We start from the raw sequence: 27,640 nt of genomic DNA on the forward strand, positions 1-27,640 counted from the left end.
TTACCATGAAATTCCTATCGATTTATAATCAGTCTCCTCCTTCTGTCTAACCCATTCACTAAGCTCTTCACTGATTCCATGATGATGTCACACAGTCTTTTACAATCATAATTTCTTAGCAAGTAATCACATCAATTATTAAGTCAGAGGAAAGAGCCAGATAAACTTGTTTGCATGCATCAGTGCAATCAGAATTTTTGATTGACGCTGTGCTTTGAACATATAATAATGATGTATATTTAAATCTTACTAATTCAGAAGCGCTACTGGGAATACCAAACATATTGAGTGAAAAGTTCTATACGCAGAATATTTTCAGTTTATTGCCAAACCTACACGCTCCTTGGTCTAACCCCAACCATGTGTTATAAATAAGAGATGGCGTCAGGCTTCTCCTAATAATTAGTGAAGGATAATTAATTACCACATTAGTTGGTTGCTTGTAAATATATGCTACTTAAAGGGATTAAAATGTTTGGTTGCTAAACTTTCTCTCCAAACTCTCTTTTCAATAGATGATACAAAGGTAAAAATATGAACTTTCCTGATCAAATTAACACTGGTTAATGAAAATCCATAGTAGAATTGTGTTTTATATATATTTTAACTTACCCATAAATAACACTAGCAATAAAATTAGATTTTATACTATTGTTGTTCTTAGCAATTTTAGCCAGCCAACGTATGTTCTCACGAAAGTTTGGGAATTATATATGGAAATAGAAATGCATTAATGAAATTGGCAGTCAAGCAAAATAACTGTCTCATTCCCATATAGGGCCAGTTAAAAAAACATTTTTATACAGGGTTAATTAATTTTGAAAATAAATTAAGAAGAAAAATTGTTTTACTGCACCATTATTTTAAAATTAAAGTTAATCCTGTCATGCCCACATTCCTCATCTTTCAAAAAGAAGTAAAAATGACACCTACCTCATGTGGTAGGTATGAAGTTTAGGTGTGGGAATACATGTAAAGCATGTGAACATAAAATGTTCTCAATTGCTATTAGCTATGACGATAATGACAAGAGTAATTCAAATGGTTGCATTGTGAGAAATTAGCAATACAATACAATAACTAAATATACACTGGTGCTATCAGTTTCATGGAAATATATGTGAAAGACTACAAAATTGCAAATCACTGATTTTTCTGTAGCCTAATTTAAAGCCAGGTTAATGTATAGCTCATAATTGGTGCTTGTGAATGTACCTGTGAATACACAGCTAACAAAGACTCAGCTTTGAAGGCAACACTGACTGACATCTCTGGTCAGATTTTTAAAAATATCAATATATTCATGTGAACCAACATCTTTACTGTGCATTGCCCTCTTTTGAATAAGTAGGAAAGAAAAGAAGAAAAACATCACTCTTGATTCTTTGGCCTGAACTTTAAGTTATTCATGCTTATCAAAAATCCGCAAGCTTTGGAGAACTAAAAATACATGAAATAAACCAATTAGCTTGATCACATTTTAAAAGAAAAGTGGATGGACTTGACTAAACATCCCACTCTAAAATTTTTCAAAAGGTGCACATTCATTTTCACATGGGGTTTCTAACTGAAGATTTAGGGGTATCAGGAAGACATGTATGTGTGCCTCTGAGTTTACAAGGGATTGGAGTTGGGTTTACATCATTCATTGGGCTTACTGACTTGTGTTGTCCATCTAAAATGATAAAGAAGGCTACCATTTTAAATGTAAAGTATTTTTTTGACGTTAAAAAAATCAGGAGATACATACGAGTTTTCTTGGTGGTTGCATTAACCGTGGCACTAAAGGGACCGGTACCAGCGCTGTTGAAAGCCCGGACAGCCGTGTAATATTCCAAGTTGCTCTTCAAGCCACGGAGTCTGGCCGATGTCACATTTCCTGCCACTTTCAGTTTGCTTGATGATTCCTCTTCTCCATTATTCCAATACCGCACCTGGTGGACAGAAAACATAAAAGATGAGAAAGATTGACAAAACAGCATCCTTTAAATTAAGTGATTTTTATTAAAATGGGCACTGTAATTTATTTACTTTATCATTTGTTCCACAAGTAGTTTTTAAGGACCTACTATGTGCTAGGTGCTGCATTAGGCTCTGTGCCACAGATGTGAAAGAAAAGGGACTCCCGGGGGAGACAAGTAATAAGTACACAAATAAACCAGATAAGTTCAAAGACAGTAAGTGCTACATGCTACTAGCCCATAGCCTTATAAATGGGAAAATGAAGGGAAAAAAATCTACATTTCTAACAGAGTGAGCTGCCCCTCCTTCTCAGACCCTAATCAACCTGGCTCAGGCTCAGCGCTGGAAGGCTGGCAGCTATGCTTAAACTCTGATGGATGGTGAAGATGCCTTCTGTGAAGAAAGTGACCTGTCAGAGCAAAGACCACTGAAAAGCCAGCTGGCCCCTGACTTGTCCTACAGTGATGGCCAAGTGTCACCAAGACCCCTGAGTATGCAGAGCTGCTGCAGAGACGAGGAAGGCAGGTAACATAGGTTAATATATGGATATATTGAAATGTTTTACTTGTATTTCGTTATTGTGAACTGTGCAAAATGATCTGAGACTGCTTATAAAGATATATACATTTACAGTATAAAAATACAAAAACGTTTTCAGAGTATTTGATAAAATAAAGAAATAAAAGTAGAAAAATACAATAATAAGACACGTTCCCCAGTGAACTCCGATTTATGCTATAAAGTCCTGCTATGCTTTGCTAGACAGTTTGGATCCTTCATAAAATAAAAACAGCAACAAAACCACCAAACAAATGGCTCATGAAAAGTGCAACTATTCCTCGTGCTGAGACCAGATATCACCATCTGACCGTCTAAAGCAGGGGCTGGACACTTAACACAAATACATAAAGCAGACTGAGTACATATTTTTTACTTTCCTAAAGAAACAGGCACTTGGGGCTCCCCTGATGGCGCAGTGGTTAAGAATCCGCCTGCCAATGCAGGGGACGCGGGTTCGAGCCCTGGTCCGGGAAGATCCCACATGCCGCAGAGCAACTAAGCCCATGCGCCACAACTACTGAGCCCGTGTGCCACAACTACTGAACCCCACATGCCACAACTTCTGAAGCCCGGGAGCCTAGAGCCCGTGCTCCGCAGCAAGAGAAGCCACCGCAATGAGAAGCCAGCGCACCGCAACGAAGAGTAGCCGCCGCTTACCGCAGGTAGAGAAAGCCTGCGCACAGCAACAAAGACTCAACACAGCCAAAAATAAATAAATTAAATAAATAAATTTATTTTTTAAAAAAAGAAAGAAATAGGCACTTTCCTGTTTTTCTTGCAGTCTTTGCCCTTTTGGTTTGACTTTCATTTTTCTACTTCGATAGCAAAATATGAAAACAGGAAACCATTTCTGTAATTTCTGTAAGTAAACAGCTCCTTGGGCAAAATGAAAACGGCAATTGATGCTCAGCCATCAGAGTCATGAAGGCAGTAGAGATGCGTGGGAACTGCGGCAAAGGAGACAGGCACGTTCCATCTTCGTAATGGAGCCTTTACGCAGCTCTGGTCGATGGGGGGAAGATGGACCCAGTGTTTACAGGTCTTTTTTTAAAAGAAAGCAAAAATCCTGATTTTAATGTGAAATGTCCCAAATTTAGAGTTGGCCCCATTTGTCTGTGGGCTAAACAAAACGTGTTTATGGGTTGCCTAGGGTAAATCCATTTCAGGCCTCTGAGAAAAATACACCTAAAGTTACTTTTAAAAAAATGAGCAACTATAAAATTATTTCTTTAAAAAAGATTAGCAGCAAAATATAAAATCTCAGGTTTTTCAATAATAATCCCAAATTAGCATATTAATATCACGCCAGATCAATATTTTCCCTATATATGTGCATGTATATATGTGTGTGTATATTATGCATGTATATTTATATTGCTATCAAGGCCCCCTTAAATTCATGCAAAATGCTGGGCTCATGTATGTGTATATGTGCGTTTTCCCTGGAAAGAAGTTATTAGTTTTCAGAAAAACCGTGAAAGGAGGACGTAAACCCAAATAATTAGGACTAAATTGAATATGCACCTCCTACAACTTTAAAGCATCAAATATAAATTAGCAAAAAAATCCACATATATGACAGATACCATTTACCATTATCAAAGAAAACCACATAGATTTTATTCATTAATTAAAGATAACATGCCAAACTGTCTTTTATAAAGCCACACCCAGCAAATTGTTAATAGATACCGAAAACTCACATACATTCTAAATTCACCAACTGTAAACAACGGAGGTATTGCTTAGGTTTAGATGACTCCACAAGGATAAGACGCTCCCTGCTCTTTAAAGCATTGTCTAGTTATTAAACTAAGAATGACACATAATCGATAATTAAAATAAAACACTGTAGTCAGCCTGAAAACTTGTGGCCTAGGATATAGCATAGATTGGGAAAAAGATCACATAATTATGAGCTTTAATAATTGTCACTCAACACATGGAATGGCAGAGGCAGGGAGAAGTCAAGTAACTCAATCAAGATCATCCTGTGATACACACTGGTCTCTTGTTAGGTTTCCATCCGTGCGCCATTCTTTCTGTATTCAAATTACTTCAATATAAGTTGCCTAAGAAATCATTCCTTAGGAGACTGATTTAAAGAAGAAATAAAAATAATTTTCATTTGGCATATGGATTATCTTTTATAAATCAGTTCATAGAAGGTGCTTGAAAGCTCTTGATAGCAGTTTGTTTCTGAAGTTCTTTAACCAATCTCCATGTATCAGAATGAGAGATTTATTTTTAGATCTCAGTTGCTGACAGGTATTAGAAATATTTAATCACAGAGAAAATCAGTGCCAAAATTGAGCATGATATTAGTTCAAATTTATTATATAATCTTCTTAAATAGCTTTACTTTAAAATTTGAATAAATATGCATATAACTAAAGCATAAAGAAATAAAGCAGTGACATACATATTTCCAAGTAATAATCAGTTATGTTCTATAAAAATTTTGTTCAAAAATATTTATACAAGGATAGATGTTTTTTATTATGTAAGTAATAAATCAGTTATGTTCTATAAAATTTTGTTCAAAAATATTTATATGAGGATAGTTTGTTTTTGTTTTTTTTTTAATAGAGGAAAAAGCCAAGAAGTAAAGATGCCATTTTTCCTCTCAGTTGTGTTCTGGGTTTAAATGCTAAAAGTTCTACACTTGAGAGGACAGAATATAACTCCACACGAATTTGGATTTCATAGGCACAACCACAATACAGGGATGAAGAAAGGAAACATGTCCAGGCTGAAGGAACAAACTCTGAAAATATAATTGTGCAGAAAAGAGTTAATGTAACATTGACAGAACATGAAGGCAGCATCTACAAAAGATGAACAGAGACAGAAATTTTACAAAGCACATGAAGAACCCTGCTAACAAGAAAGAAAGTCAGCAGACTGGACCACAGGGGACTGGCTATTATACACTTAGGTGAAATGGATCTTAAAATAAGTATATTTAAAATGTTCAAATTTACCAAAGAAGGGACTAAATTTATAATGCAAGAATAGGAGACAAAGAAAAAAGATGGGGCGAATCTAAAAAATATCAAGTAGAATTCTGATACCTGAAAAATACAATAGTAAAAAAGAAATCAGTGCTAGGATTGAGCTGAAGACTGGAAGGTAGAAGACAGAATGAATAAATCCAGAACATGGAGAAGGAAAGAAAAATTATGAAAGCCAAGTTAAGAAACACTGAGGATGAATGAAATTTTCCAACCAGAGTTCCAGAAGGAGAGGTTAAGGAAAAGGCAACAATAAAAGAGAAAATGTCTCAGAATTTTCCAGAACCGAAGAAACGCAGATATTTTCATGTTGTAGATTCACTCTGAGTTCAGAGGGAGGAAAAATAAAAGGTAAATCCACTCCAGAGGAGAAGGTGATTAAGACTGAATTGTGGCTCTCAACATTTTTTCATCACCCGGCCTGAGAGACACAGGCCACTCTCTCCATCAGTAGCGGGTCACCCTGCCTTGGTTTGCTAGTGCAAGTGTGCGCCAGTGCCAGCAACTGCATTCCCTGGCACAGAAGACACCAGGAAGGGCGAATGCTAAGGTGGAATCATGTTCTGGAGGCAGGTTTGTCTTGGTCATCACCATAGCTCTGCCGCTTGGGTCAAAGCTTGTACACACTAAGTACCCAATATTGGTGAATTCTTGAATGACTTAAACACAGGCAGTTTAAAAATGCCTCCCTCCTTCCCACCACAGAGACACATAAGAAATATGTATTTGGTCTCTGCACACAGCTCCCCCCAAACCCGTGGAATCTCAGAAGTGGTAAGTGTCTTTTGCATGCTAATGAGACATCTGGTGGCTTTGGGCTCCTGGGTACCTTCAGGATGGAGACTGGCTGCCAGGGTAACCAACCTTGTGATTAGAGAGTTGGAACTTTCAGGCCCACCTCCTGACACAAGGCTGGAGGTTGATTTAATTTGGTTAACTAACGGTCAATGATTTAATCAATCGTTCCTATGCAGTGAAGCCTCCATAAAAAAAACCTAACTGAAGAGGTTAGAAGGGCTTCCAAGTAAGTGAACACATTGAGGTGCTGGGAGAGTGGAGGGCACCGAGAGGGCATGGAAGGTCTGTGCCCCTTCCCACATACCTTGGCCTACACACCTCTTCCATTTAGCTGTTGCTGAGTTGTATCCTTTACAATAAATGGATAACGGTAAGTAAAGTGCTTTCCTGAGTTTTGTGAGCCATTCTAGCAAGTTATCAAACCCAAGGAGGGGGATGTGGGAACCCCTCAGTTGATCAGAGGAGGGCTGGACTTGTGACTGGCATCTGATGTTTGTGTGTGTGTGGTGGCAGGGCAAGGCAGTCTTGTGGGACTGAACCCTCAACTTGTAGGATCTGAAGCTAACTCTAGGTACAGAGGGTCAAAATTGAATTGAATTTTAGGACACCCAGCTGGTGTCAGAGAACTGGTTGGTGTAGAGAAAAAAACCCCACATTTTTGATGTCAGAACTGTTTTGTGGATAGAGCAGAGAGGAAGATTTTTTTTTCCTTAATTCACCAAGCTAGTTACTCAAGTCCTAATATTCTATGTGTCTATAAAACATTGGGACTCCAGTTTCTTGATGAGATAATAATTTTTTCTTCAGAACCATAATACCCTTTCACAAGCTAACATATTTTTATCTCGGTAAGTAAACAGAAACAAACTTGAGGAATGTCAGGATTTAAAATGCTATCTCTATTTCTGCAAGGAATTTGGTTATTCCAAAAACTAATGTCCCTGCGGTGAGGAGTCCTTCACATCACGGCATCAGAGATTTCACTTCACCTTAAAATGAAATGCAGTTTATAAAAATAATAAAAATGAAAAATGGCACTTTTTTAGCCATTAAAGTACAGGTATTTAGTCAGAATAGACTGAAATAATTTTGTGTATACTTACAGATTTTCAGGAAGACAAATATTTCATCTTAGCTGCTGGACGAAACACATTTCAATAAATATCAGGCAGGCAAATGCATTGGACAGGTTTTAGAAGACAAATCCAGATCTACCTCCTACTCTTCTTTACTGGGCTCTCAGTCCCTGGAGGGCTGACCTATGTGAATTACACACCAAGCTCGCTGACCCTCTGGCTTCTCACTGGATGGAGAGGAAATGGAGCAGGACCCTCTAGGGCCCTCCCAGTACAAATCCTTTCTGTATACCCTGTTTCTTGTTTGCAGAACAAGATCATTTAGCCTCCGTGACCTACCCTGAGTTCCAAAGGGCAGATTCAAATAACTGCTTATCAGGGAAGGGAGGGTATACAAAAACAAAGGAGAAGCGGGCAAGAAATAATAGTGCATGGGGTAGGAGTGGAGGCGCAGGGTCCTGCCTCCACCTCAAGGAATATACATAGCAATACCTTTGAGTTCTTCTGCAGAAACTAAGGCCCCCGGCCAGGCGGAGGATGGTAACTTCAGCCTGAGCCCAAGATTCCTGGAGCACAGCCCTGATTACCTCACCACCAACCAATCAGAAGAAAGTCTGCCCACAGTGGAAGATAAATGAAGACCCTGAACTCCTCCCCAAATGATTCTCCCTTTAAAAACTTTCATGGTCGAGCAGAATCTTCAGAGTTGGTTTTTGGACACAAGTTCGCCATCTTCCCAGTTTGCTGGCCTCCTGAATAAAGCGACTTTTCCGTTCCTACCAGCACTTGTCTCTTGAGTACTGGCTTTTGAGAGGAGAGCAGCGAACCTGAATTCAGAAACAGAGAAGCCAGGAGACGGGCCAGTGCGAGGAGAGAGAGGCTGGGATATTTACTCCCCTGGATCCCTCAATGCTGAGGCGCAGTCTGGTAGGGACTATATCTGCCTAATAACAAACCCAGCTTTGTTTGCGTGGCTCTCACACACATACGTACTGCTCCCTCCAGCATAACAAATCCTTCCACCACCTCCAGAAAGTCTGCATTTTATTTACTCAATTCATTTTTGCTGCCTTCCTGTTTATGTAAATGGGCCTGAATTGTCTCTATCCAATTTTCCTACGTACATGTGACTCGTTCTAGGGTGAAGTTAATTCTCTGCCTGATAGTAAGGAATTAGACTCTCTCCATATGTCTTTGTTTCTTCCAGTAGGATTTTCGTATTCTCAAAAAAGTATTCAAATATTTGATGTCTTTTTCCATTCTAATTAAAATGTTAGGAGCTAAACACATTCTGTACAGCTGTTTAGAACAGGAGGTAGGACAGAGGTATGAGTGAAGTTTTTAGTTTGGCCTTCTGTACACATTTTTAGTTATGTTCCCCTGCTACACATTAAAAAAAATAAATCTACTATGTTCCCCTCCCCCCCACCCAAGTTCTATTTCACTGCCAAACATTTAAAAAAAATCTACAACTCCCCCCCGCCCCCCGTCCCGGGGAAACACTGACTGAAACCGTCCACCCTGGCCAGGCACCACAGTAACCACTTGCATAAGTTATCTTCAGCAGGAGGTCCTGGTAAGGAATGCAGAACTAACAAGCTACCACCAACCGGAATAATTCGGGAAAGGTCACAAGGAAAGAGGAGATGTCAGCCCAGATGTCCTGCCAACCTCCCAGAATCCTTCTCGCTGGAATCCACCTTGGCCGAGCGACGCACGCGCCACCAGGAAGGACCCTGAGTCAAAGTGACTGGCCAGAGATAACCCCAAAACTAACCCCATTCCCATAAAACCCGAGACTGCGAGCCACTTGGGCAGAGCAGTTCTCCTGGCTTCCCTTACCCTGCTGCTCTCCACCCAGGAGCCCCTTCCCAATAAAGTCATTTGCTTTGTCAGCGTGTGTGTTTCTCTGGACACTTCATTTCCGAGTGGTAGACAAGAGCCCACTCTCGGGCGCTGGAAGGGGTCCCCCCTCCTGCAACAGTTCCACAAATATGCTTACCTGTAGTATTTCACAAGTATAGATTTTTGTTTCCATCACTTATCAAGATCATTCTCCCAAGTTTTATTTTCTCAAGACACAAAATGACTTTAAAGAAATGGACTGTATATACCAAGCTAGAACTTTGGAGCTTTTGTTCCTCAGGCACCCACTACCCATGAACTTAAATCATCTGCATCCTCTTTATCTTGTCTGTACATATCTCTTGTTCCTATGCAAAGGGCACAAGAAAAGATCTGAGCCTGAGTGTTGTGGCTTAGAAGGTGAAATAAATTGGAGCCCAGGGAAATGAGCTCCTCGACGACTACTTGGTCAAATCAGAAAGAAAATTAGTCTAGATGCTAATGATGATGTGTGCTCAGCACACCACGTGGCACATGATGAGATGAGAGGGAAGCAGGTGCTATTAACAATTGTAAAGCCACACTGGGGAAATTGCAACCCAGAAAGTTAGCCACATGCCTGATAGTTAAATACTCTGCTAAGTCATTTATTCTTCCAGGTTACTGTTTAAATCATTATTGAGACTATGAAAATACATATTTTTATCTTGGCATAATTATATAAATTATTTCTTAAGTTGCCCCAATTAGTATACCTTTCCCTGAGCTTGTTTCTTTCTTTTCATACATACCAAGCACTTGGGGAACAAACTTTCACTAGTTGTTTCCTTTCAATACTGTATTCAGGCTCCATTTGGATGTTAAATTTGCTACTCTTTACACAGATAGGCAAGATGTCATCATTAATTTCGAGCGAAGTCCCATATGCTCTTCGCCCCTCATCTTTTTGCCCCCCCACCTAATGGCAACACCAGTAGCAACACAAACAACAGCACTGGGTCCCATACTCAGATTGTGCTAAGTGTTTCTGTATTACTTCACTGGTTTTCAAATTTCCCCTTTCAATGAAATCTTATCCCAACGCCCAATATTCAAAACAGAAAAGGAGAAGCTCCCAAAGTCTCTTTGGGCCATTTTCACAATGGCTGCTTTATCTCACTTAAAGTTTCTCCAGTGATGCTGAGAGTTATTTACTGTTTTAACTGGGCCTTGGAGAGCATTCGTAATGTGCTCAAAGCCAGACAGCAGTAAGATAATGGAGACAAAATTGCATTTATTCAATCAACATGAAATTTTTGCCTGCCTCCTGTGTGCCAGATACAACTCTTGGCACTTGGGACACATCAGTGAACAAACAGGCAGAATCCCCTGTCGCTGGTGGAGCTTATATTCTGTCCCAGTGGATCTGAAGGCAGGTTTGTCTAATTCAAAAATGGTGTGGACTTCATGAGATACTACAATGGCACTACTTGGATTCTTTGGTTTTGTCTCTTGTTCAATCAACCTCTCTTTCCTGACCTGAGCCACAGTGGTATAATTCTACTTTCTTAGAGAGTATGCATATCTGGATGACTCATGATCAGCTTAAAGTGATATATTCTAAAATCAGCATCTACCTGCCCCCAAGCTGTCAAAACAATCGCCAGTGACTGGTAACATTCCTGTGGTGCTTGGAAGCCCACAAAGCCCATTTATATATAGTCTCTTGCTTATTTCTCTTAACTACTTCACAAGCTACAACCAGGTCAGAAATGATTATCCTATCATACGGTTTGTAAAGGACAAAGTTATGAATGGGGGATGTGTACTTCAGTCTGCTGCTGGAGGGATGCAAAATGTGCTCATTTATTTTCTTTAAGTAAATTTGATTTAACACTGAATTTCATATCCTGCTCAGCTAATGTAAAATTCGACTTCAATCACTCCTGGGGCTCCCCTTCCCAAAGCCTGGCCAAGATAACTTACTGTTACATTGGTCTGATCCCTTTAGGCCCAGCAGTTCTGCCATGCTTGGGGAATAAGAAGTCCTTGCTGAGTGTGGGAAGCACAGCTGTTCCCTTCTGTGGTCTGGCCACCAACTTGGGCACTGCCAGGTAGAAAGCTCTGGGACCCACGAGATTTTGTAAGCCTCAGATCTTCGTTTCCTCCAAGGTCACCTGAAACTTCTCTTGTATTTTTTCCTCTGTGGCATGTTCTCTCGCTTCACCCTCTAGGATACATGAAATAATCTCCTTAAAGGCTGGAGCTTTGGAAACAAAGCGAGGAAGGAAGGGATCTCACAGGCAACCCCATCTTGATAGCCGTCAAAAACTCTCATGAGGCAAAAGAGCTTGGAGTCGAAGAACTGCTTGAGAATAGTTACTGGGGAGAAATCTATGAATTAATATCGGAAAAATTCTTCTGGGACATGGTTCACACTTATTCATTGCTTATTATTATGAGCCAGAAACTGTGAGAAGCACAGGTGCCTAATCTCATTCAATCCTCTCAAAATCCTAATTAGGTTAGGCCCATCGTTCCCGTTCTGCAGGCAGGAAAAGGAGGCTCACAGAATTTACGTAACTTTTCCAGCACAGTGAGTGGCAGAGCTGGGACCTGGCACAGGTTTGACCTCAGGATTCTGCTCCTTTACATCTGTGTTCCTCCCATCACACTTACCGTTCCTGCCAATGCCATTTCTCTAATCACTGGGGAGCTACTATTGGTTGCCCACTATCTTTCACTGCTTCTACTCACTGTCAGGGAATTAAAGGAATTTTCCATCCAAGTGTTCTTGGCTTCCTTTAAGATGCTGATCAAGTTGCTCTGTTGTATTTATGTGGTGTTTTGCTTCTTCAGTATCACTTCGGTTTCCTTAAGTCTGGACAGCTCTGTGATCAGGGTCTCTGTGTCAAGACCAGGGCTTCCTATACATACGGGTGCAGGAAGACGTTTCCCTATGGGTATTTACTAAAAATGCACCTTCACAACACCCACCCCTAGATGTTTGGGTTCAGTGGGCCCAGGGAGGATTCTGGGGGCTCATCTTCAGCAAAAATTTAGGTAATTGTGGTGAAGGTGGCCCATGGTGCATCCTTTGAGCATCACTGCTCTAGCCAATCCTTCCTCTACTTTATCTTTAATTTATCCAAGTCACTGCTTGTTTGGTTACAAGGGCCAGGAACTCTCTCAAGTTCAAATGTAAAGGGGGCTGGCTGAAAAGGAGGACAAGGTGACATTATGAGAAAGAAAACAGCCAACTCAAGAACTGGTCAATTGTCAGAGAGCTCTTCTCTGTTGCTCTTCAAGCTCCATGGGTCCTTGTCTCCTCCATTCTTTAGGGCTGCATGAAAGTATGTCTGCTCCGTCTCATCTCTGTAAATCAGCTTTGTCCTATCTGCCCATGGCCTTCACTTGGGAAGTCTGAACTGGGTCCTAAATTTGACATATCACTGCATTATGCTCACTGAACACAATCTCTGTGCTGCTTGCTTCAATAGTTCAAACAAGAATCTGACTAGCTCAGTTTAACTGTCCATGGGTCAGCTGCCTTTGAGCAAGTGGGCACCCTCGTGCAGTCACTGAGGTTATGTTGGCAAGTGGCAGGGTACACGGTCCTGTACTGCAAACACGTGCATGTAAACCTGCCACTGAGTCAGGAATTAGAAGCATGAGGGAAGCTTGCTAAGAAGACGGCTGTGGGCCGGGGTGAAATCACAGCTGTGGCTACCACAGTGTCACTGTCACAGAAACCTTCTTAAGACTTCGCTTTTTATCTTGTCAGCTCTCAGCTCAACTGCTCCCACTCTTCTCTAACTGCTCCCTCCTAAACGTGGGGCCCAGGACAGAATGGTTCTTCTTAACATTCAGAGCCGTCTGTGAGCTGGCCCCGCTGCACCCTGCTACCGTCACCTACCCCACAGGAACCCCCTTCTGCAGATGGACCTCTACTCCTTCCACTCTTTCAATGTGCCATGCTCAGCCTGGAATGTTTCCACTTTCTCTACGTTTACTTATTTTTTCTTTAAAGTCCTATTAAACCTTACTAGCCTTATGAAACCTTTCAAGGTCACTCATCCCTCAACCACTTTCTGTGTGGCCTATTCTGCACTTCATTACATTTGGTCTTGCGTTATGCCGTTTCAGACCTTTCATCGTATTTCACCAAAGACAATTATTTGAAGGCAAGAATTACATTCTACAAGGCTGACTTCTCTAGAGCCTAGAAGTAACAAGGCCACCAAGAAAATAAGACAAAGCACCGGAAGAGCTATTAGCAGATATACCCAGTGAACTTAAATACTATGTTTCGAGCTCACTCTTATTTTTTAGCCAAACTAGCTAAAGATTAGGCCCACAGGATACATGATTTCCTTTCATTTTATTATTACTTTTTCCTTTATACCTCAACTAAAGTCACTTTCATTCAACTGGTTGAGTTAAAGTCAATATCCGTTGATAGTCACACAGAACAATACGGTGATAAAATTGAACAAAAGTCAGACTTTAGCTAAGATGTCATTGTTAAGAAGACTTTTAAATGAAAGCAGACAAGGTAGCATGGCAACATACTTACACGAGCTAATTAATTTTAAAAGACATTACCTCATAGCCGAGTAAGTGTCCGTTGCTCAACTTCCAAGGAACAGCCTTCCAAGAAACTTCAATTTCTGAGGAAGACAAGCTATTTGCACAAACTTGAGATGGAGCTACTGTAGGCTCTGTTTGGGAACAGGAAAATATATTGACGTTCTTATTTTTTTAAAAAAAGCATTTTAACATATTTGAAAATGTAAAATATTCTGTAAAAATATCTGAAAACATGAACCATGTCTTGGTCACTTTCCATTTCCTAGGAAGAGAGCATCACAGCCACAGGCTTTTCCTTGCGGAACAGCCAGAGCAACTTGCTCCCTCTCTGGCATTCCCTTCTTGGTATCCTACTTTCCTCCCCTTTTTCCCTTGGTTCTTTCCTCCCTATCATTATTTCTCTCCTCTCCGTCCCACAGTCCCTATGGGAAATCCTATGCCCACAAGTGCTACTTATTTTATGTTCTTTTTTGTTTTTCCAAATAAAGGTCAAGGCCTACAGAGTTCATTTATTCAATAAGCATTTGGTGAGTGCCTTGTCTAGCCAGGCGCACAAGAGGGGCAAAGTTAAATGAGATCCTGTACTCTTCTGGAGGAGATAAGCACACACAGAGCTTAATACACAGGAAGAAATCCCCTTTGTAATGGAGAACTCTTGGGGCTTCATGGATCTCACAGTGATTCTTTCCTCTTAGGAGCTCTGAGCAGAGATGCGTCCTCCCCCAACATCCATTTCTACGTTAAAGGATCCTGCTCCCTGGCCATGGCTGACGCATATTAAGATAGACCCCCTGGTCCAAGGATGGGCCTATTAGATTTTTTTCTCTTGAGAATTTGAAACGTGCTTTGGAAAAACGAGGAAGACTTGAGGCCAATCAATCCAGCCCTGATGCCCTAGAGAAGCCCTAAGTTTCTGAGGGCCCAGAGCTTCTCTGACTAAGGCTCTTCATGAGGTTTGTTTGCTATTTACCTCTCTCCTTGATTCAATGAAAGGTCAGAGTATATTTCCAATAAATCCCTGCTTTTTTAAAAGACAAGTCGAATCAGTTTCTGACATTTGTAACAGAAAGACCTTTAACCAAATCATCAGTGGTGGCAAGAATGGAAACAGGAGAAGGAAAGTGCAGGAGGCAAGAAGATAGTAAAAGGCTCTGGCCGTCCCTCCTTCCCAGCTGCCGCCCGCCCCCAACCCCATCTACCCAAACTCCCTGGTTAATTTAATTCCCATCACCCCTCAGACTCCTGACCTGCCCTTGTAATGATAATCCTTCTCAGCAACTCTTGGAGATGGGGTCTGGCTATGAATATAAAAGCTCTTGGTTTTGCAAAAAATTTAAAAATCCTGTTCTCTTTTTCTCTCAGAACACAGTGGGAAAAGAGAGAACAAAAATAGGAGGTGACAGTATGATGAAAAATTGAGCCTCCTTACTGTTTTTAGGAATGACAACTGTGGACCCACTTTCTCAATTTACTGTAAGGCTTGGAGGATAGAGGCGATACTGTGAAATCATATTTCATGAGCTCAAACCACTCAAGAGCAAAGGCCCCGGGTTAAAATGCTAGCTCAATAGGTCTGTATGGATTTTGGCAAGTCCATTAATTTCTTTCCTCAAGCTTCCATTTTCTCCTGTGTAAGCGGGAAATAACAATAGTACCCACTTGCCATTCCTCCTTGGAAAATTCCAATTAGGTAACGTCTGGCTGATGGTAAGCATCCAATACATGTTAGCTCCTGCCATTCTAACTAGCTAGAACCGCATGAGATAGCCAATATGCAGCTGCTTTTGACCTATAAAATGGCAATTTCATAGGATTCTCCTAACGTTACTATTATTTTTACTATTGCTTTCTGGGACAGAAAGGCAGAGAAAGGGAGTGAGTCCAGAGTGGAGTATGTATGAATCTATACCGGCTAGAACTGGTGAAACCCATCCCCAAACCTGCATATTCCATACCTCCCCAATGTCAGACTACTGGTCCTCCCTCTCCATCCTGCTAAAACCTCTTTCTCAGGTCTAGGAACCACTATAAAACTTCAGACTAGGGCACTTCCAGAAGAATATCTTAATCTTACCTCCCAAAGAAGAAAGCTGTAGAAGGCTGTGCTGCTCCCTGCTTCACAGACTGGAACTCAATGTATTCCTCATAAGCAGATTTTTAACGAATTATTACCCCCTCTAACTATCCATTGAGTCTCACGCTTCAAGTAGGCATGGTTGATCTTTACTACCTGGACTACTAACTATGACTTCAATCATTCTCCTTTTCAAGAAATATATCTGAAGTCACAAAGAACTTCCAAATGGGTTTTTGGAGCACAACTGGTTGATTAAGTGTGGTACTGACATACAGATCTTCCTTGACTTATGATGGGGTTACATCTCGATAAACACATCCTAATTTGAAAATATCATAAGTCGAAAATGCATTTAATATACCTAATATAGCAAACAGCAAAGCTTAGCCTAGCCTACCTTAAACAGGCTCTGAACACTTACATTAGCATACAGTTGGGCAAAATCATCTAATACAAGGCCTATTGTACAATAAAGTGTTGAGTATCTCCTGTAATTTATTGACTACTGTACTGAAAGTGAAAAATAGAACGGTTGCATGGTACAGAATAATTTGAAGTATATCCATTGTTTACCCTTGTGGTTGTCTGGCTGACTAGGAGCTGTAGCTACTGCTGCCCAGCACCCTGAGAGATTATTTTACTCCATATCACTGGCCCAGGAAAAGATTAAAATTCGAAACTCGAAGTACAATTTCTACTGAAATGTGTCTCACTTCACACCACTGTAAAGTCGAAAAATCATTAAGTTGAAGGCCATCTGTCTAATCATAGCCCTTCCATACCTTCTTCTGCAGAGAACACTGTTGTCACTGGGCTAAACGGTCCTTCGCCTTTGTTATTATAAACACCCACTTTAACTTCATACAGTGAAAATGGCAGGATGCTTTCATTTCTAAAGACGTATCTTGGGGTATCAGGAGATGTGACCACTGTCTGGATCCAGTTGGTTACTCCAACAGGGCGGAAAGCAACAACATATCCAAAACCTTCACCATTCTGTAGTTCTTCAGGGACTGGCTATAAAGGAAAGGCATATTAACTCACGCTTTCACACGAGAGCAAGGCAAGAATAAATGCAGCTATAATGCGGAGTCTTTTGTAAAAGCCATCAAATAATCATCTACACTGGATTAAGTGGTTGGATTAAAAAAGGAGAAAAAGGTCAGGGGGACAGTCAGCTGCTTTTAAATAAACATATGCCACTCTTTCATAGCCACCAGATAACTAACTGGAATTTTCATAAATTATTCAGATTTTTGAGCATCTTGCAGCCGCAATCTGAGTTCCGAATAATAAAGATATACTTTCAGTTGAAATACTGCATCTCTAAATCAAATAAAAATCACCTCATCCCTAATGTTGATTTTATAGAAAAAAACTACACATTGGCATGATAATTCAGAGCAAAAGAGTAAAACTTTAAAAAAGGAAATAAAAACAATGTATTAAACTCAAAGCTGTATTTGCATCATGTCAAAAATTCCTATTGACACTCCATAATCTCTTGACTTCTTATTTTTCCATCCACATCTTCAAATAATGTAGACAATTCTAGTGCCTTCTGACTTTGTTAATTAACATTTTTCCTAATTATGACTTAAAGCAAGGGCTGAGAGAATGGCTAGGAAGCAGCACGGGCTGGAGAAGTGGTGTGTGCATCACCAGCAGGGGAGCAGCTCCAGAGTAAAGAGCCAGGACTAGACTCTCACCCCTATGCTTACCAGCCAGATGACCTCGGGCAAATTATTTAACATCTCTATGCCTTAGTGCTTTCACCTAAAAAATGTTGCGAGGATAAAATGAAAAAAATATGCAAAACGCTAGGAACAATGATTAACACAGAGTGAACACTCAAAAATATTAGCTACTAGTTCCAGTCACCACTACCAGCACCACCCAGGATGCCATGAGTGTGGGAAGAGCGTCACCCTGAGGGGCAGGCGCTGTGCAGACACTTACGTCCCAGGTGATCACCAGTTCAGACCGGCTCCCACCTCCTCCACTGGCGTCTGAAGGAGGCACTTCCGGCACTGAAAGATTAGAAAGAACGACTGAAACCCTGCTAGCATCTGGTAATATTTATCTGAAAGAAGACTCAATGTTGTTTACCTTTAATAGTTAAAATAATTTGATCATTGGCACATTACACACGTGTGTGTGTGTGTGCATGTGCACACGTGGGTGTATATATGCAATTATATCTGTGTATATATACGTGTGTGCATGTATATGTGTATATATATATCTTTGAGGGAGATCATCACATGCTTCATATTTGCATAAAATTATTAGAGATTCAAAATATCTCAAACAGTAAGAAAAAAATGACTCAGTGTGAGGTTAATAAAACAAGAAAAAGTGATTCATCAGGGATGATGATAAATCAATCCCATACGGACATTTTTTCCCCCCAGTTTCAAAGCTATTTTTTTAATTGAGGTATAGTTGATTTACAATGGTTCAGGTGTACAGCAAAGTGATTCAGTTATATATATATATATATATACATATATATACACACACATATATATTCTTTTTCAGATCCTTTTCCCTTATAGGCTATTACAAGATATTAAATATAGTTCCCTGTGCTATACAGTAGGTCCTGGTTGTTTACCTATTTCATATATAGTAGTGTGTACCTGTTAACCTCAAATTCCTAATTTATCCCACCCTTCTCCTTCCCCCTTTGGTAGCCATAAGTTTGTTTTCTATGTCTGTGAGTCTATTTCTGTTTTGTAAATAAGTTCATTTGTATCATTATTTTTTTAGAGTCCACATGTAAGTGATATCGCATGATATTTGTCCTTCTCTGTCTGACTTGACTTCACTTGGTATGATAATCTTTAGGTCCATCCACATCAGCATGAACATTGAACTTGTGACTATTTCAAGTACAGATTTAGTTCTCAGAAAAACATTGGCTCTATATCAAGATGACCCATACTTAAACCCTCAAATCCTGTTATGAGATAATCTTTATGAACCTCACACAGGCTTTTATGCTGAGAAATTTATGCTTAGTAAATCCCATGACACACCTAGAACATAAGTTCCCTGAAGGTGGGTCTTTGTTGTGTTCAGAGCTGTACCCACTGTACCTAGAAAGTGCTCAGTGCACAGCAGGTACTTCCTGAATATGTGTTGTGTGAATAAATGAACTGAGCACCAAGACAGACGTGGCTCCCCGATTTCTCACAATACCTGGCATAAACATTATATGCATTGTCCCATGTAAAAGAGCATCATTAAAATTATTGAAATGTATTCCATGACTTCTATCTTGGCTTTGTTCCAAAGTAATACATTGGCTGTATTTCAAACATAATTTTAGTCTTAATTAATACTACAGACTCTGAAAAGGAAAGTCTTAAATCCTCTCTGATGCCTCAATAATGTGATACCATGTACACTTTCTACTTTGCAGTTTCAATATTAGGCTATTTTTAGCATTATAAAAAAGAGTCTTATGGTTATTATTAATAGTTGCCCCACATGGACAATTTTAACAATAATTCTCTCTTAATTTAATACTCAAGGGGCCAAAATATACCTATTCATCAATCGCTTAAGCTTGGTGGCAGAATGAGATTTCCTAGCAGCTGAACTCCCAGAAGTCATTATCCTACCAATTTGTCAATGCTTGCTATAAATGAAAACAGCACTTCCCCTGTTAACAGGGTGACTATCAGATAGTAATTATAACCTTAAGTGACAAAAACATATTCACTCTACATACACTAATGAATGCTGACGATGGACTGAACTCTTGCAAATGTCACACTACATCAGAATCACTTACACGTGTCTTTTGACAAATGCCATATGGCCAGTCTGCCGTTAGATAGTTCAGATAATTGCGACAATGCATTATCGAGGCTGGAGATCAAGCGCAAGAGAAGTGGAAATACACACCCAGAAAAACCTATGAAGCCATGACTCAGAAAACAAAAACACTAACCTGCCTCCTCAGTTCTTACTTTTTCTGAGGGTAAACTGGGTTCTCCACCTCCGATTTTGTTACTGGCTACAACCCGAAATTCGTATTCCACCCATGGATTTAACTCGACTACCGTAGCTGTGTGTGTTTTCCCATCAATGACCTCAGGCACTACAAAGGAATATTTCAGAGAGGTAAACGTCTGCATGTCTTAGGGTTGACCTGAAATCCATTCATATGTACCGGTGGCATTTGCCTCTCCCCCTTTACCTGTTGTGGCCGTCTGCCAACCCACGGAGAAAGGGGTCCGTGCCTGGATAGAATAGGATATAACGGGGCTGTGGTTGTCTGTGCCTTCTTTCCAAGAGAGTTGGGCTGTTGTATCTGTAATTTCATCTACCTTTACGTCTTCTGGTGGTCCAGGTGAACCTAAGGCAAAAATGCAAACAATATTTAGCAATTCCATAAACGTCATTCTCTTCTACCAATGTGAAGAACATGCCCCATAGCACTTGAATCCCTTCAACGGATCCCAATTTCAAAAGCACTTAGGGAAAAAGGACATTTACCTGGCAACAAAAGTTCCACTTTTTTTCTTTCACATTCCTGTTGTTAGATATTAAATCTACATGTTGGGCCATGAATTCCAGAGGCATAATACTCCACAATTGCAAATGAAACCTGCTTTTTGAGCCCTCTATTCAGCAGGATTCCTGCACTGTTCCAAATTCAATATCCTTTACTTTCGGCTCGAAACCTTTTTCTTTAATCTTCTGGGACATCTCTGTAGTTCCCAGTTTGTAATCTAGAGCTGTTTTATTCTACCATGCACTCTGGGTCATTTTTCAGCTCAGTAGCAAATCAGTACTTTGGACAGTAGCTCAGAGTGGCAAATTTTCTCAGGCACCCTAGATGATCCTGTGTTTTATTTTGGAAGTACACACACACACACACACACACACACACACACACACACTATCACTACTCTCTTTCATATTAAACACTCCTGCTGAATTAATGACATGCTCAATAACACATCAGCTTGGCAGCAGCTGTGGAACGCTCATTACAGTGAGAGCTATTGGAATGACAGAGTTGAGATTTTTATTTCTTTGAATTAGCACCCATCCTTATTCTCACATCTTCTGGTCTATTTGGGCAGGGGGATCAAATCAATATTATATAACTCACATGTTCATATGCTATCTCATCATGGTTTTTCAGTGAGAAAGGCTCAGTTAAGATGCGAAATTAAAGAAGCACACAGAGCCATTAATGTTTACCTCTCACTATGAGGTCAGCGGCAGATGAAACACTGTCCACCCCTGTCTGCACCACACAAACATATTTCCCACTGTGTTTCAACTGAATGTTTCTGATCATTAAATCGCCTGACGAACTCTGTTGGAAAAAACAGGTAATGAACATATTATTAGTTTGAAAACACAGAGACTCTCGAAGGCTATGGCCAACACCACCACTGGAATAAAACCCGTATTTAGAGAGAAGACCTAGGTGGTTCCAAGACAGAAGACTGCTACGATGGAAAGTATGGAAATAAAAACAGGTTAAAAACCATACATGATTGCAGACATAGATTTCTGTAGCTGAATAAACAACAAGCTTTCCCCTGGGCATTTATGGTTTCAGAGATAAATAAGGGCAGAGATTACAGTCTCAGAGTCTATTTACTTTCACTAGGGTGACACTTCTTTTTATATCCACTGCTCAGCACCAGCGCAACTCTTTTCTCTGGTTCCATCCTCTTTGCAATTATCTGCCTGAGAAGAAGACGGAAGCATTTAGGTATCTGGTGGGAGATAAAGGCAGCACGACAAGGGGATTACCATGGTTGAAACACTTTTCTGAACACTTTGAAGCTTAAAAAGCCTAATGCTATTTAATTCTTTCACTACAGAATTTAGGGACGGTCAGGATGAACCCCTCAATAAGAAGAAATTAAAACATTTTTAACCAAAAAATAATAGCTGCCCATAAAGACATAGGCTGGCATTCCCCAGTGCCAATTAATGAAGCAAATGTATTTCTAAAAGCTCAACTTCAAATCGTCCTTGTTTTAAAAGAATGTAAAATCATGTTCGTAAAATGAGTAACTGCAGGCCAGTTTCATGCATTAGTAAAAGTATGGACTGAAATAAAACGATTTGGAAAGCAAAGCCCTTTGAAAAGGATCACTTAATGGAAAATCTCTAAACTGGTACGGAAGAGGAAGCAATAAGTAGTTTGTCTTATTAATTAAAAGGATAATTTTACTCTTGGGTTTTCCCAGTATTTGTTGAAAGATGGATTCCACTATCCTGCTTTTAGGTAATTTCCTAAGATCTCCTATCAGGTAGTTTCTTAAATATTGCTTCCTATCCTTAGGATTCTTAATGCGCTATGTATTCTCCGTTGGTTGGATTGTAGGGCTTTAGCCTGAATTTCTTAGTATCAGGAAAAGGCAGATGTGAGCTGATTGACGGCTGTAATTAAATGATAATCCAGAAACTGTTGAGTTTGCACATTTTACTTTTATCAAGTTAAACTTTTTCCTTTCCCTCCCTCTCTCTTTCTCCTCAGGGTTACTTAGAAATTTATCCCCAGGACAAAGCCTTCAATGCTTGCTGACCTTTAGAAACTCTTTAGATTTTATGAGCCCCATATACTCACAGGAGGTTGATTATCATTTCTATAGGAATCTCTTATTTTCAGTGAAGTAAGAACTGTTACGATTAAATTCCATCAAGGCATTGGGATAAGCTGTTATTCTTCCCTGTGTTTATTTGCTTATTTTGAAAGCAGTTGGGTAAAAAAAGAGAACTGGAAGTAGCACTGTCTTTTTGTCCTCAGACACATGAATATAGCTTTTAGGCACATAAGCTCGTTTTCTTTCTTGAAGGAGTAAAAAAGAGATTGATGTTGGGTTTGTCATTTCTGTTCACTTTGGTATTGATGGGTGGAGAGAGATATAACTTAGCTAGCTTGTGTAATAACCAAACCACCTTCCTGAAGAAATATAGTTAGGCTCACCATGAAGGGAAATATAATTTTTAATTATATTTTACACTGTAGAGTGAAAACGGAAGCAATAAACATGTAGACGGTAGGAACCATTGATTTTTTTTTCAGCACCAACATGAAACTGAGTGGATGAATACATAAATGAAAAATAAAATGTAGCAAAAACTAAGGATCCTGTACTTAATTTTTGTCTTTCTCAGTAGACTATATTTATATTGTTCCTCTTCTAGTGCTTTTTCTCTCTCACCCTATCTATTGTCTTTTCATGGAGCAATATGAAGAGTCAAGATTCATCTTAACAAAAGTTCATCGAATGCTTGCCGTATTAGACTCACTCGAGGTTAGAGAAGTATGTTATACGTGACCTCTGCTCTCTAGGATGTAAACCCAAGTCAGGGATATATATATATATGAAACAAGTTATGTTTACAAATTTAGAGAAGTTATTTAATAAAGGTTAAATAAAATCACATGGCACATACCATGTGTACACAACCTCAGAATGCAGGAGGCAGGAAATTTTTCAGTCCTGCTGAGGATGCGGAGCAACCGGTACTCTTGTTATTGCTAATGGGAATGGAGACCGGTGCAATCACTCTGGAACCTTGTTTAGAAATATCTACTAAGGCAGGATATACCCATAATCTACAACCCGGCAATTCCGTTCCTAAGTAATACATACTTTACAGAGATGTGTGTGTATGTTCATCAAGACATTTACAAGAACGTTTGTGGCAGTACTAACCATAATAGCTAAAGAATGGAAACAACCTAGTCAATCAATGAACCATAACTAAATAAATCAATGAACCATAACTATATAGACTGACATAGCTAAGTCTCAACATAAAAGATATAAATCAGATAGAAAGGAGTACAATGATACTAATCTATCATATCATAAATCTAGACTGTGACTATCTTTGGAGGGATATTTAGGACTGCAGCGAGGCATCACAGGGACTTCTGGAGTAGGGGTCATGTTGCTTCCTGATTTCATCGTTGGTTACCTGAATGTGTTCATTTTGTGAAAATTCACTGGGCTACACACTTACAATTTGTGTATTTTTTGGCAGAACATAATAACTCTCAAGATGCAGTTGTTATAATGTACAACTCTAGCTCTAAACGCTCCACTATAAATAGGACCATCAGTGAAAAGGTCAAATAACATGGCTGTTATTCTAAACTCCAGTTTCTTTCACAAGAATTAAATGTTTAATAATAAAAGTGCAATTAATTAGAACATTCTATAACTTCTTATTAAGATGCAATTGATTATTTCCAGACATTAAAAAAAGATAAAAAAGGAAAAGGAAATTCCAAAGGGAAGTTTCACTTATATCAAACCAATTCTTGTCCCCATCAATTTTCACTGCTAATGGTTAGAATATAGTTTGTTACTGATTAACTATGATAAAGGGGACAGGAGAGGAATGTCCGAAAAAATCCAAGTAGCATTAGTCTAATTGTGGTAAAATAGCACTTGATAGATTATTTTTCAGTATATTTATCAGTAAAATTGCATCTATTATTTAGATACATTTAGAAACATGCTTCTAATTCCTCAGAGTGTAAGTGTAAAACAACTTACAAACATTACAAACATTAATAATCTTTGAATAAATTCTTAGGAACACTAATAACCCTTTGAATAAAAATAGCTTCTACTTTATTATCTGCTAAATTAGTTTGTTAGTCTTTCTTTGTATTGTTTTCCTAAACTCTCCTTTGTCCCCCTTCCCTCAAATAGAACGGACTAGAATTGGGACAACGCAGAGTCAAAGCTTCATTTTCTTCACTTCGCTTATCCCTACGGCCCTTAAAACGTCCCCCTCCAAGTGCAGCAGTGTAATCCCCAGTCTTTCCAGAAAACAAGTCCTTTTTCTATGCCGCTGATCACAGCATTATTTGAAAATGGAGCTTTTAGCAGTGCAAGAGGCCTATTTCTACAGCTTCAACAGGGGTTTAAGAAGAGGGAGACATTTCCCTAAGTCATATGAATTTTAGCTCTTTCTCAGAAGCACTATCTTTTTAAATAGGATCATTCATTCCAAAACTATTCATTAAGCAATGGTTATACTTTAGTCGCTGGGGATACAATAGTGAGGGAAAAAACCAGTCCTTATGTTCATGGAGCTTACAGTTGAAAGACAGCCATTAATCAAATGACTACCACAAATCAATGTAAAATTACAGTGTAATGCAAGTTCAAAATACACAGACGAATCTATGATTCTGGAGTCTCAATGTATTGATAGTTGAGCTAAGATTTGCAATATGAATACAAGCTATCTAGCAAAAGAGGGTAAGAAAAAAATGGTCTACATTAGAGCACTTACACATATGCAGAGACTCTAAGGCAGGTGACAACAGAGTCTCTTTTGGTAGTGGGAGGGATAGGCAATGTCAGGGGGGATAGTCAATCCACAAATCCATAGGAATAGGCCTCTCCCACTACCAAAAGCTCCATTTCTGTCCCCAGAAAACTAAAATTTCACTGTAGCTAATTTCAGGTTCATATTCATGTCTTAATGATAGTAAATTTTTTATTATATTTGAAAAAACTTGTAAGCTTTTCTAGAATTACTTAATTATCTAATTAGTTGTTCACCTAATTGTATAGATTTCTCCTAGAAAAGATCATATTTCCAGAACATGTTACAGGTATAAACAGTATATGGATTTATAAGTCAAATCACCTTTGAAATAAATGCTAACAGAAAATCCAGTGAGTGCATGAGACGGAAAAGAAGATAAGCTTGTTAACTTTTTCCCTATATTTTCTTAGGTGACGATGCTAGTGGAATTTTTGATGTAGTTGAAAAACCACTCTGCACTGAAAGAAAAACACTGCATGATGTGATAACCCACGCCAGCTGAAGGTAAGAAAGTAGACAACTCATTACTAATTACACGTAAGCTGAGAGTACATTGTGAGATCTACCATATGCTACAAATCAAGGTATAAAATAAACCTTGGAACTTGGAAAACCTCTAGACCCCTGCAAATGTAGCATGCACTCTGCATAAAACAAATTTTCAGCAAAAACTAATTTCCTACTAAGCACTCTTGATGTAAATGCTGCTGCTGGACTGCCAAAAAGCATAATTTTCCAATTTAAGGGGGAAAAAAGCATTTTGACAACTATTTGGAAGGCAAGGTAGAATAGAAGCTCCTCCTTTTTAAAAATCACTTTACACAGCCTGTTTCTGTATAGATTCCAATGTTAATCATTCATCCCGTCACTGGGTTGCCTTCCAAGTCCTGACACTGCATGTAAATCATACACAGGTGACTAGCGAACAGTCAAGCCTACAGGTTACTTCTGAAACCTGAGTGGTTTTTTTCTCTGTGAAGGCCCCTAAGGGAATTGGTGGCAGATGGGTCACCTCTGTATTTCTGACCAACCAAGTTAAATCTTGCCCCATCCCTACCCCAAATGGCTGCAACAAGGCCACCTTTGTTACAAATGGACACTGCTCACCCAAGGAACAGAAATAATTGGCAACCACTGAAACATGAAAATGGGCCCTAACACTGTAAACAATTTTAGTTTTTCCGACTGATTAATAATTTCATCTGAAACTGTCTGATGCCTGGTTGTCCAAACAGGTGATATTTAGTGCAGGTAATAAGCAATCTGTTCACATCAAAATTTTTCGACTTTCTTTGGTACCAATAAACTGAAATAATTGATCCATTACAGGATTTAGAGCCCTAGCTTGTCCCGTCATAACTGTTCTGAAAGAATAACACATGAAAGATAAAAACTTGGTCAAAGACCTTCATGCATATTTTAAACTGTGTCAATGCCCAAGTTACCTTAAAGGTATCAGCTTTTCTATTTCAACATCAAGTTCACATTAACAACTTGGGGATTTTTTTTTTCTGGCCACTGTAGTGTTTATGGAGTATCTTACTGGAAGTTGGTGATCTCAGGATCCAGTGACTATTCCCACAGTGATTGTACCTCAGTGTTTTCTAAACTTCAACCATTTAGAGTCACACCGCCACATTTTTTTTTTTTTGCCATATTCCAGTACTAAATGCTCTACTATTTACTTGTTTCTTAAACTGTTTAACTTTCTTAAATAATATGGAAGTCAAGACAGAAAATGTGTACTTTTATCTAACATGGAAAACTGCTGATCACAGTAATAGTTAACTGATAAAATGAAAACAGTGAGTGGAAAATAATGCAAATGGACACTGTCCAAAATAATGTAAGTTGACACTAGCTGGGCACTCTCAAAGTCTCTGAGACTTGGACCTTTGCTCTTTTAATTAAAAAGGGAGATTAGCAAAAATTAGAAAATCATTCGTGACAAACCTAACACCATACTGAATCATTCTCCTTGATTTAACCTAAATGATTGAAATGAAATTGAAAATAGAATAGATCTCACTCTGCATTATTTAATATTGCCTATTGGGTACCTAGTCTGTGCTTTGCAAAACACTGGGCTACCCAGATCACTTAACCCGGTAGTTTTCAACATTGGCTGTACAGTAAATTCACCTGGAGAGTCTTTAAAAACATACCAGAAATCCCTAGGCCACATCCCGGAACAGTTAAATCAAAATGGACTAGAAAGAGGAGACCCTTTAGCTGATTCTAATGATCAGTTAGTATCTAAAAGCATTAAATGCCCGAGATTTTATATTCTTCACATCATCACTCCTCCTGGAAATAAAAGCTTCAAGATAGTCACTCTTTTCCCTAGCTCTAAAACTCTGCAATTAATAAATGCATAAAATAATCATTAAGTTAGG

General features: G+C 39.2%; 1 protein-coding gene across 1 annotated transcript in view; it reads right to left on the bottom strand.

Annotated features, from left to right (window-relative positions):
* CNTN3 (contactin 3) overlaps nt 1-27,640 on the bottom strand; it is a 325,704-nt gene that overhangs the window by 20,560 nt on the left and 277,504 nt on the right. The window contains exons 14-20 of the mRNA XM_082412129.1: nt 21,126-21,243; nt 20,113-20,271; nt 19,864-20,013; nt 17,862-17,932; nt 16,685-16,919; nt 13,841-13,956; nt 1,751-1,934 (exon numbers count right to left, since the gene is read on the bottom strand). Of these exons, the coding sequence (XP_082268255.1) occupies nt 1,751-1,934; nt 13,841-13,956; nt 16,685-16,919; nt 17,862-17,932; nt 19,864-20,013; nt 20,113-20,271; nt 21,126-21,243 (1,033 nt within the window). The remainder of the gene's footprint in view (nt 1-1,750; nt 1,935-13,840; nt 13,957-16,684; nt 16,920-17,861; nt 17,933-19,863; nt 20,014-20,112; nt 20,272-21,125; nt 21,244-27,640) is intronic.

The sequence above is a fragment of the Balaenoptera physalus genome (assembly GCF_965194825.1).
Source record: "Balaenoptera physalus genome assembly, chromosome: 11".
Classification (NCBI taxonomy): Eukaryota; Metazoa; Chordata; class Mammalia; order Artiodactyla; family Balaenopteridae; genus Balaenoptera; species Balaenoptera physalus.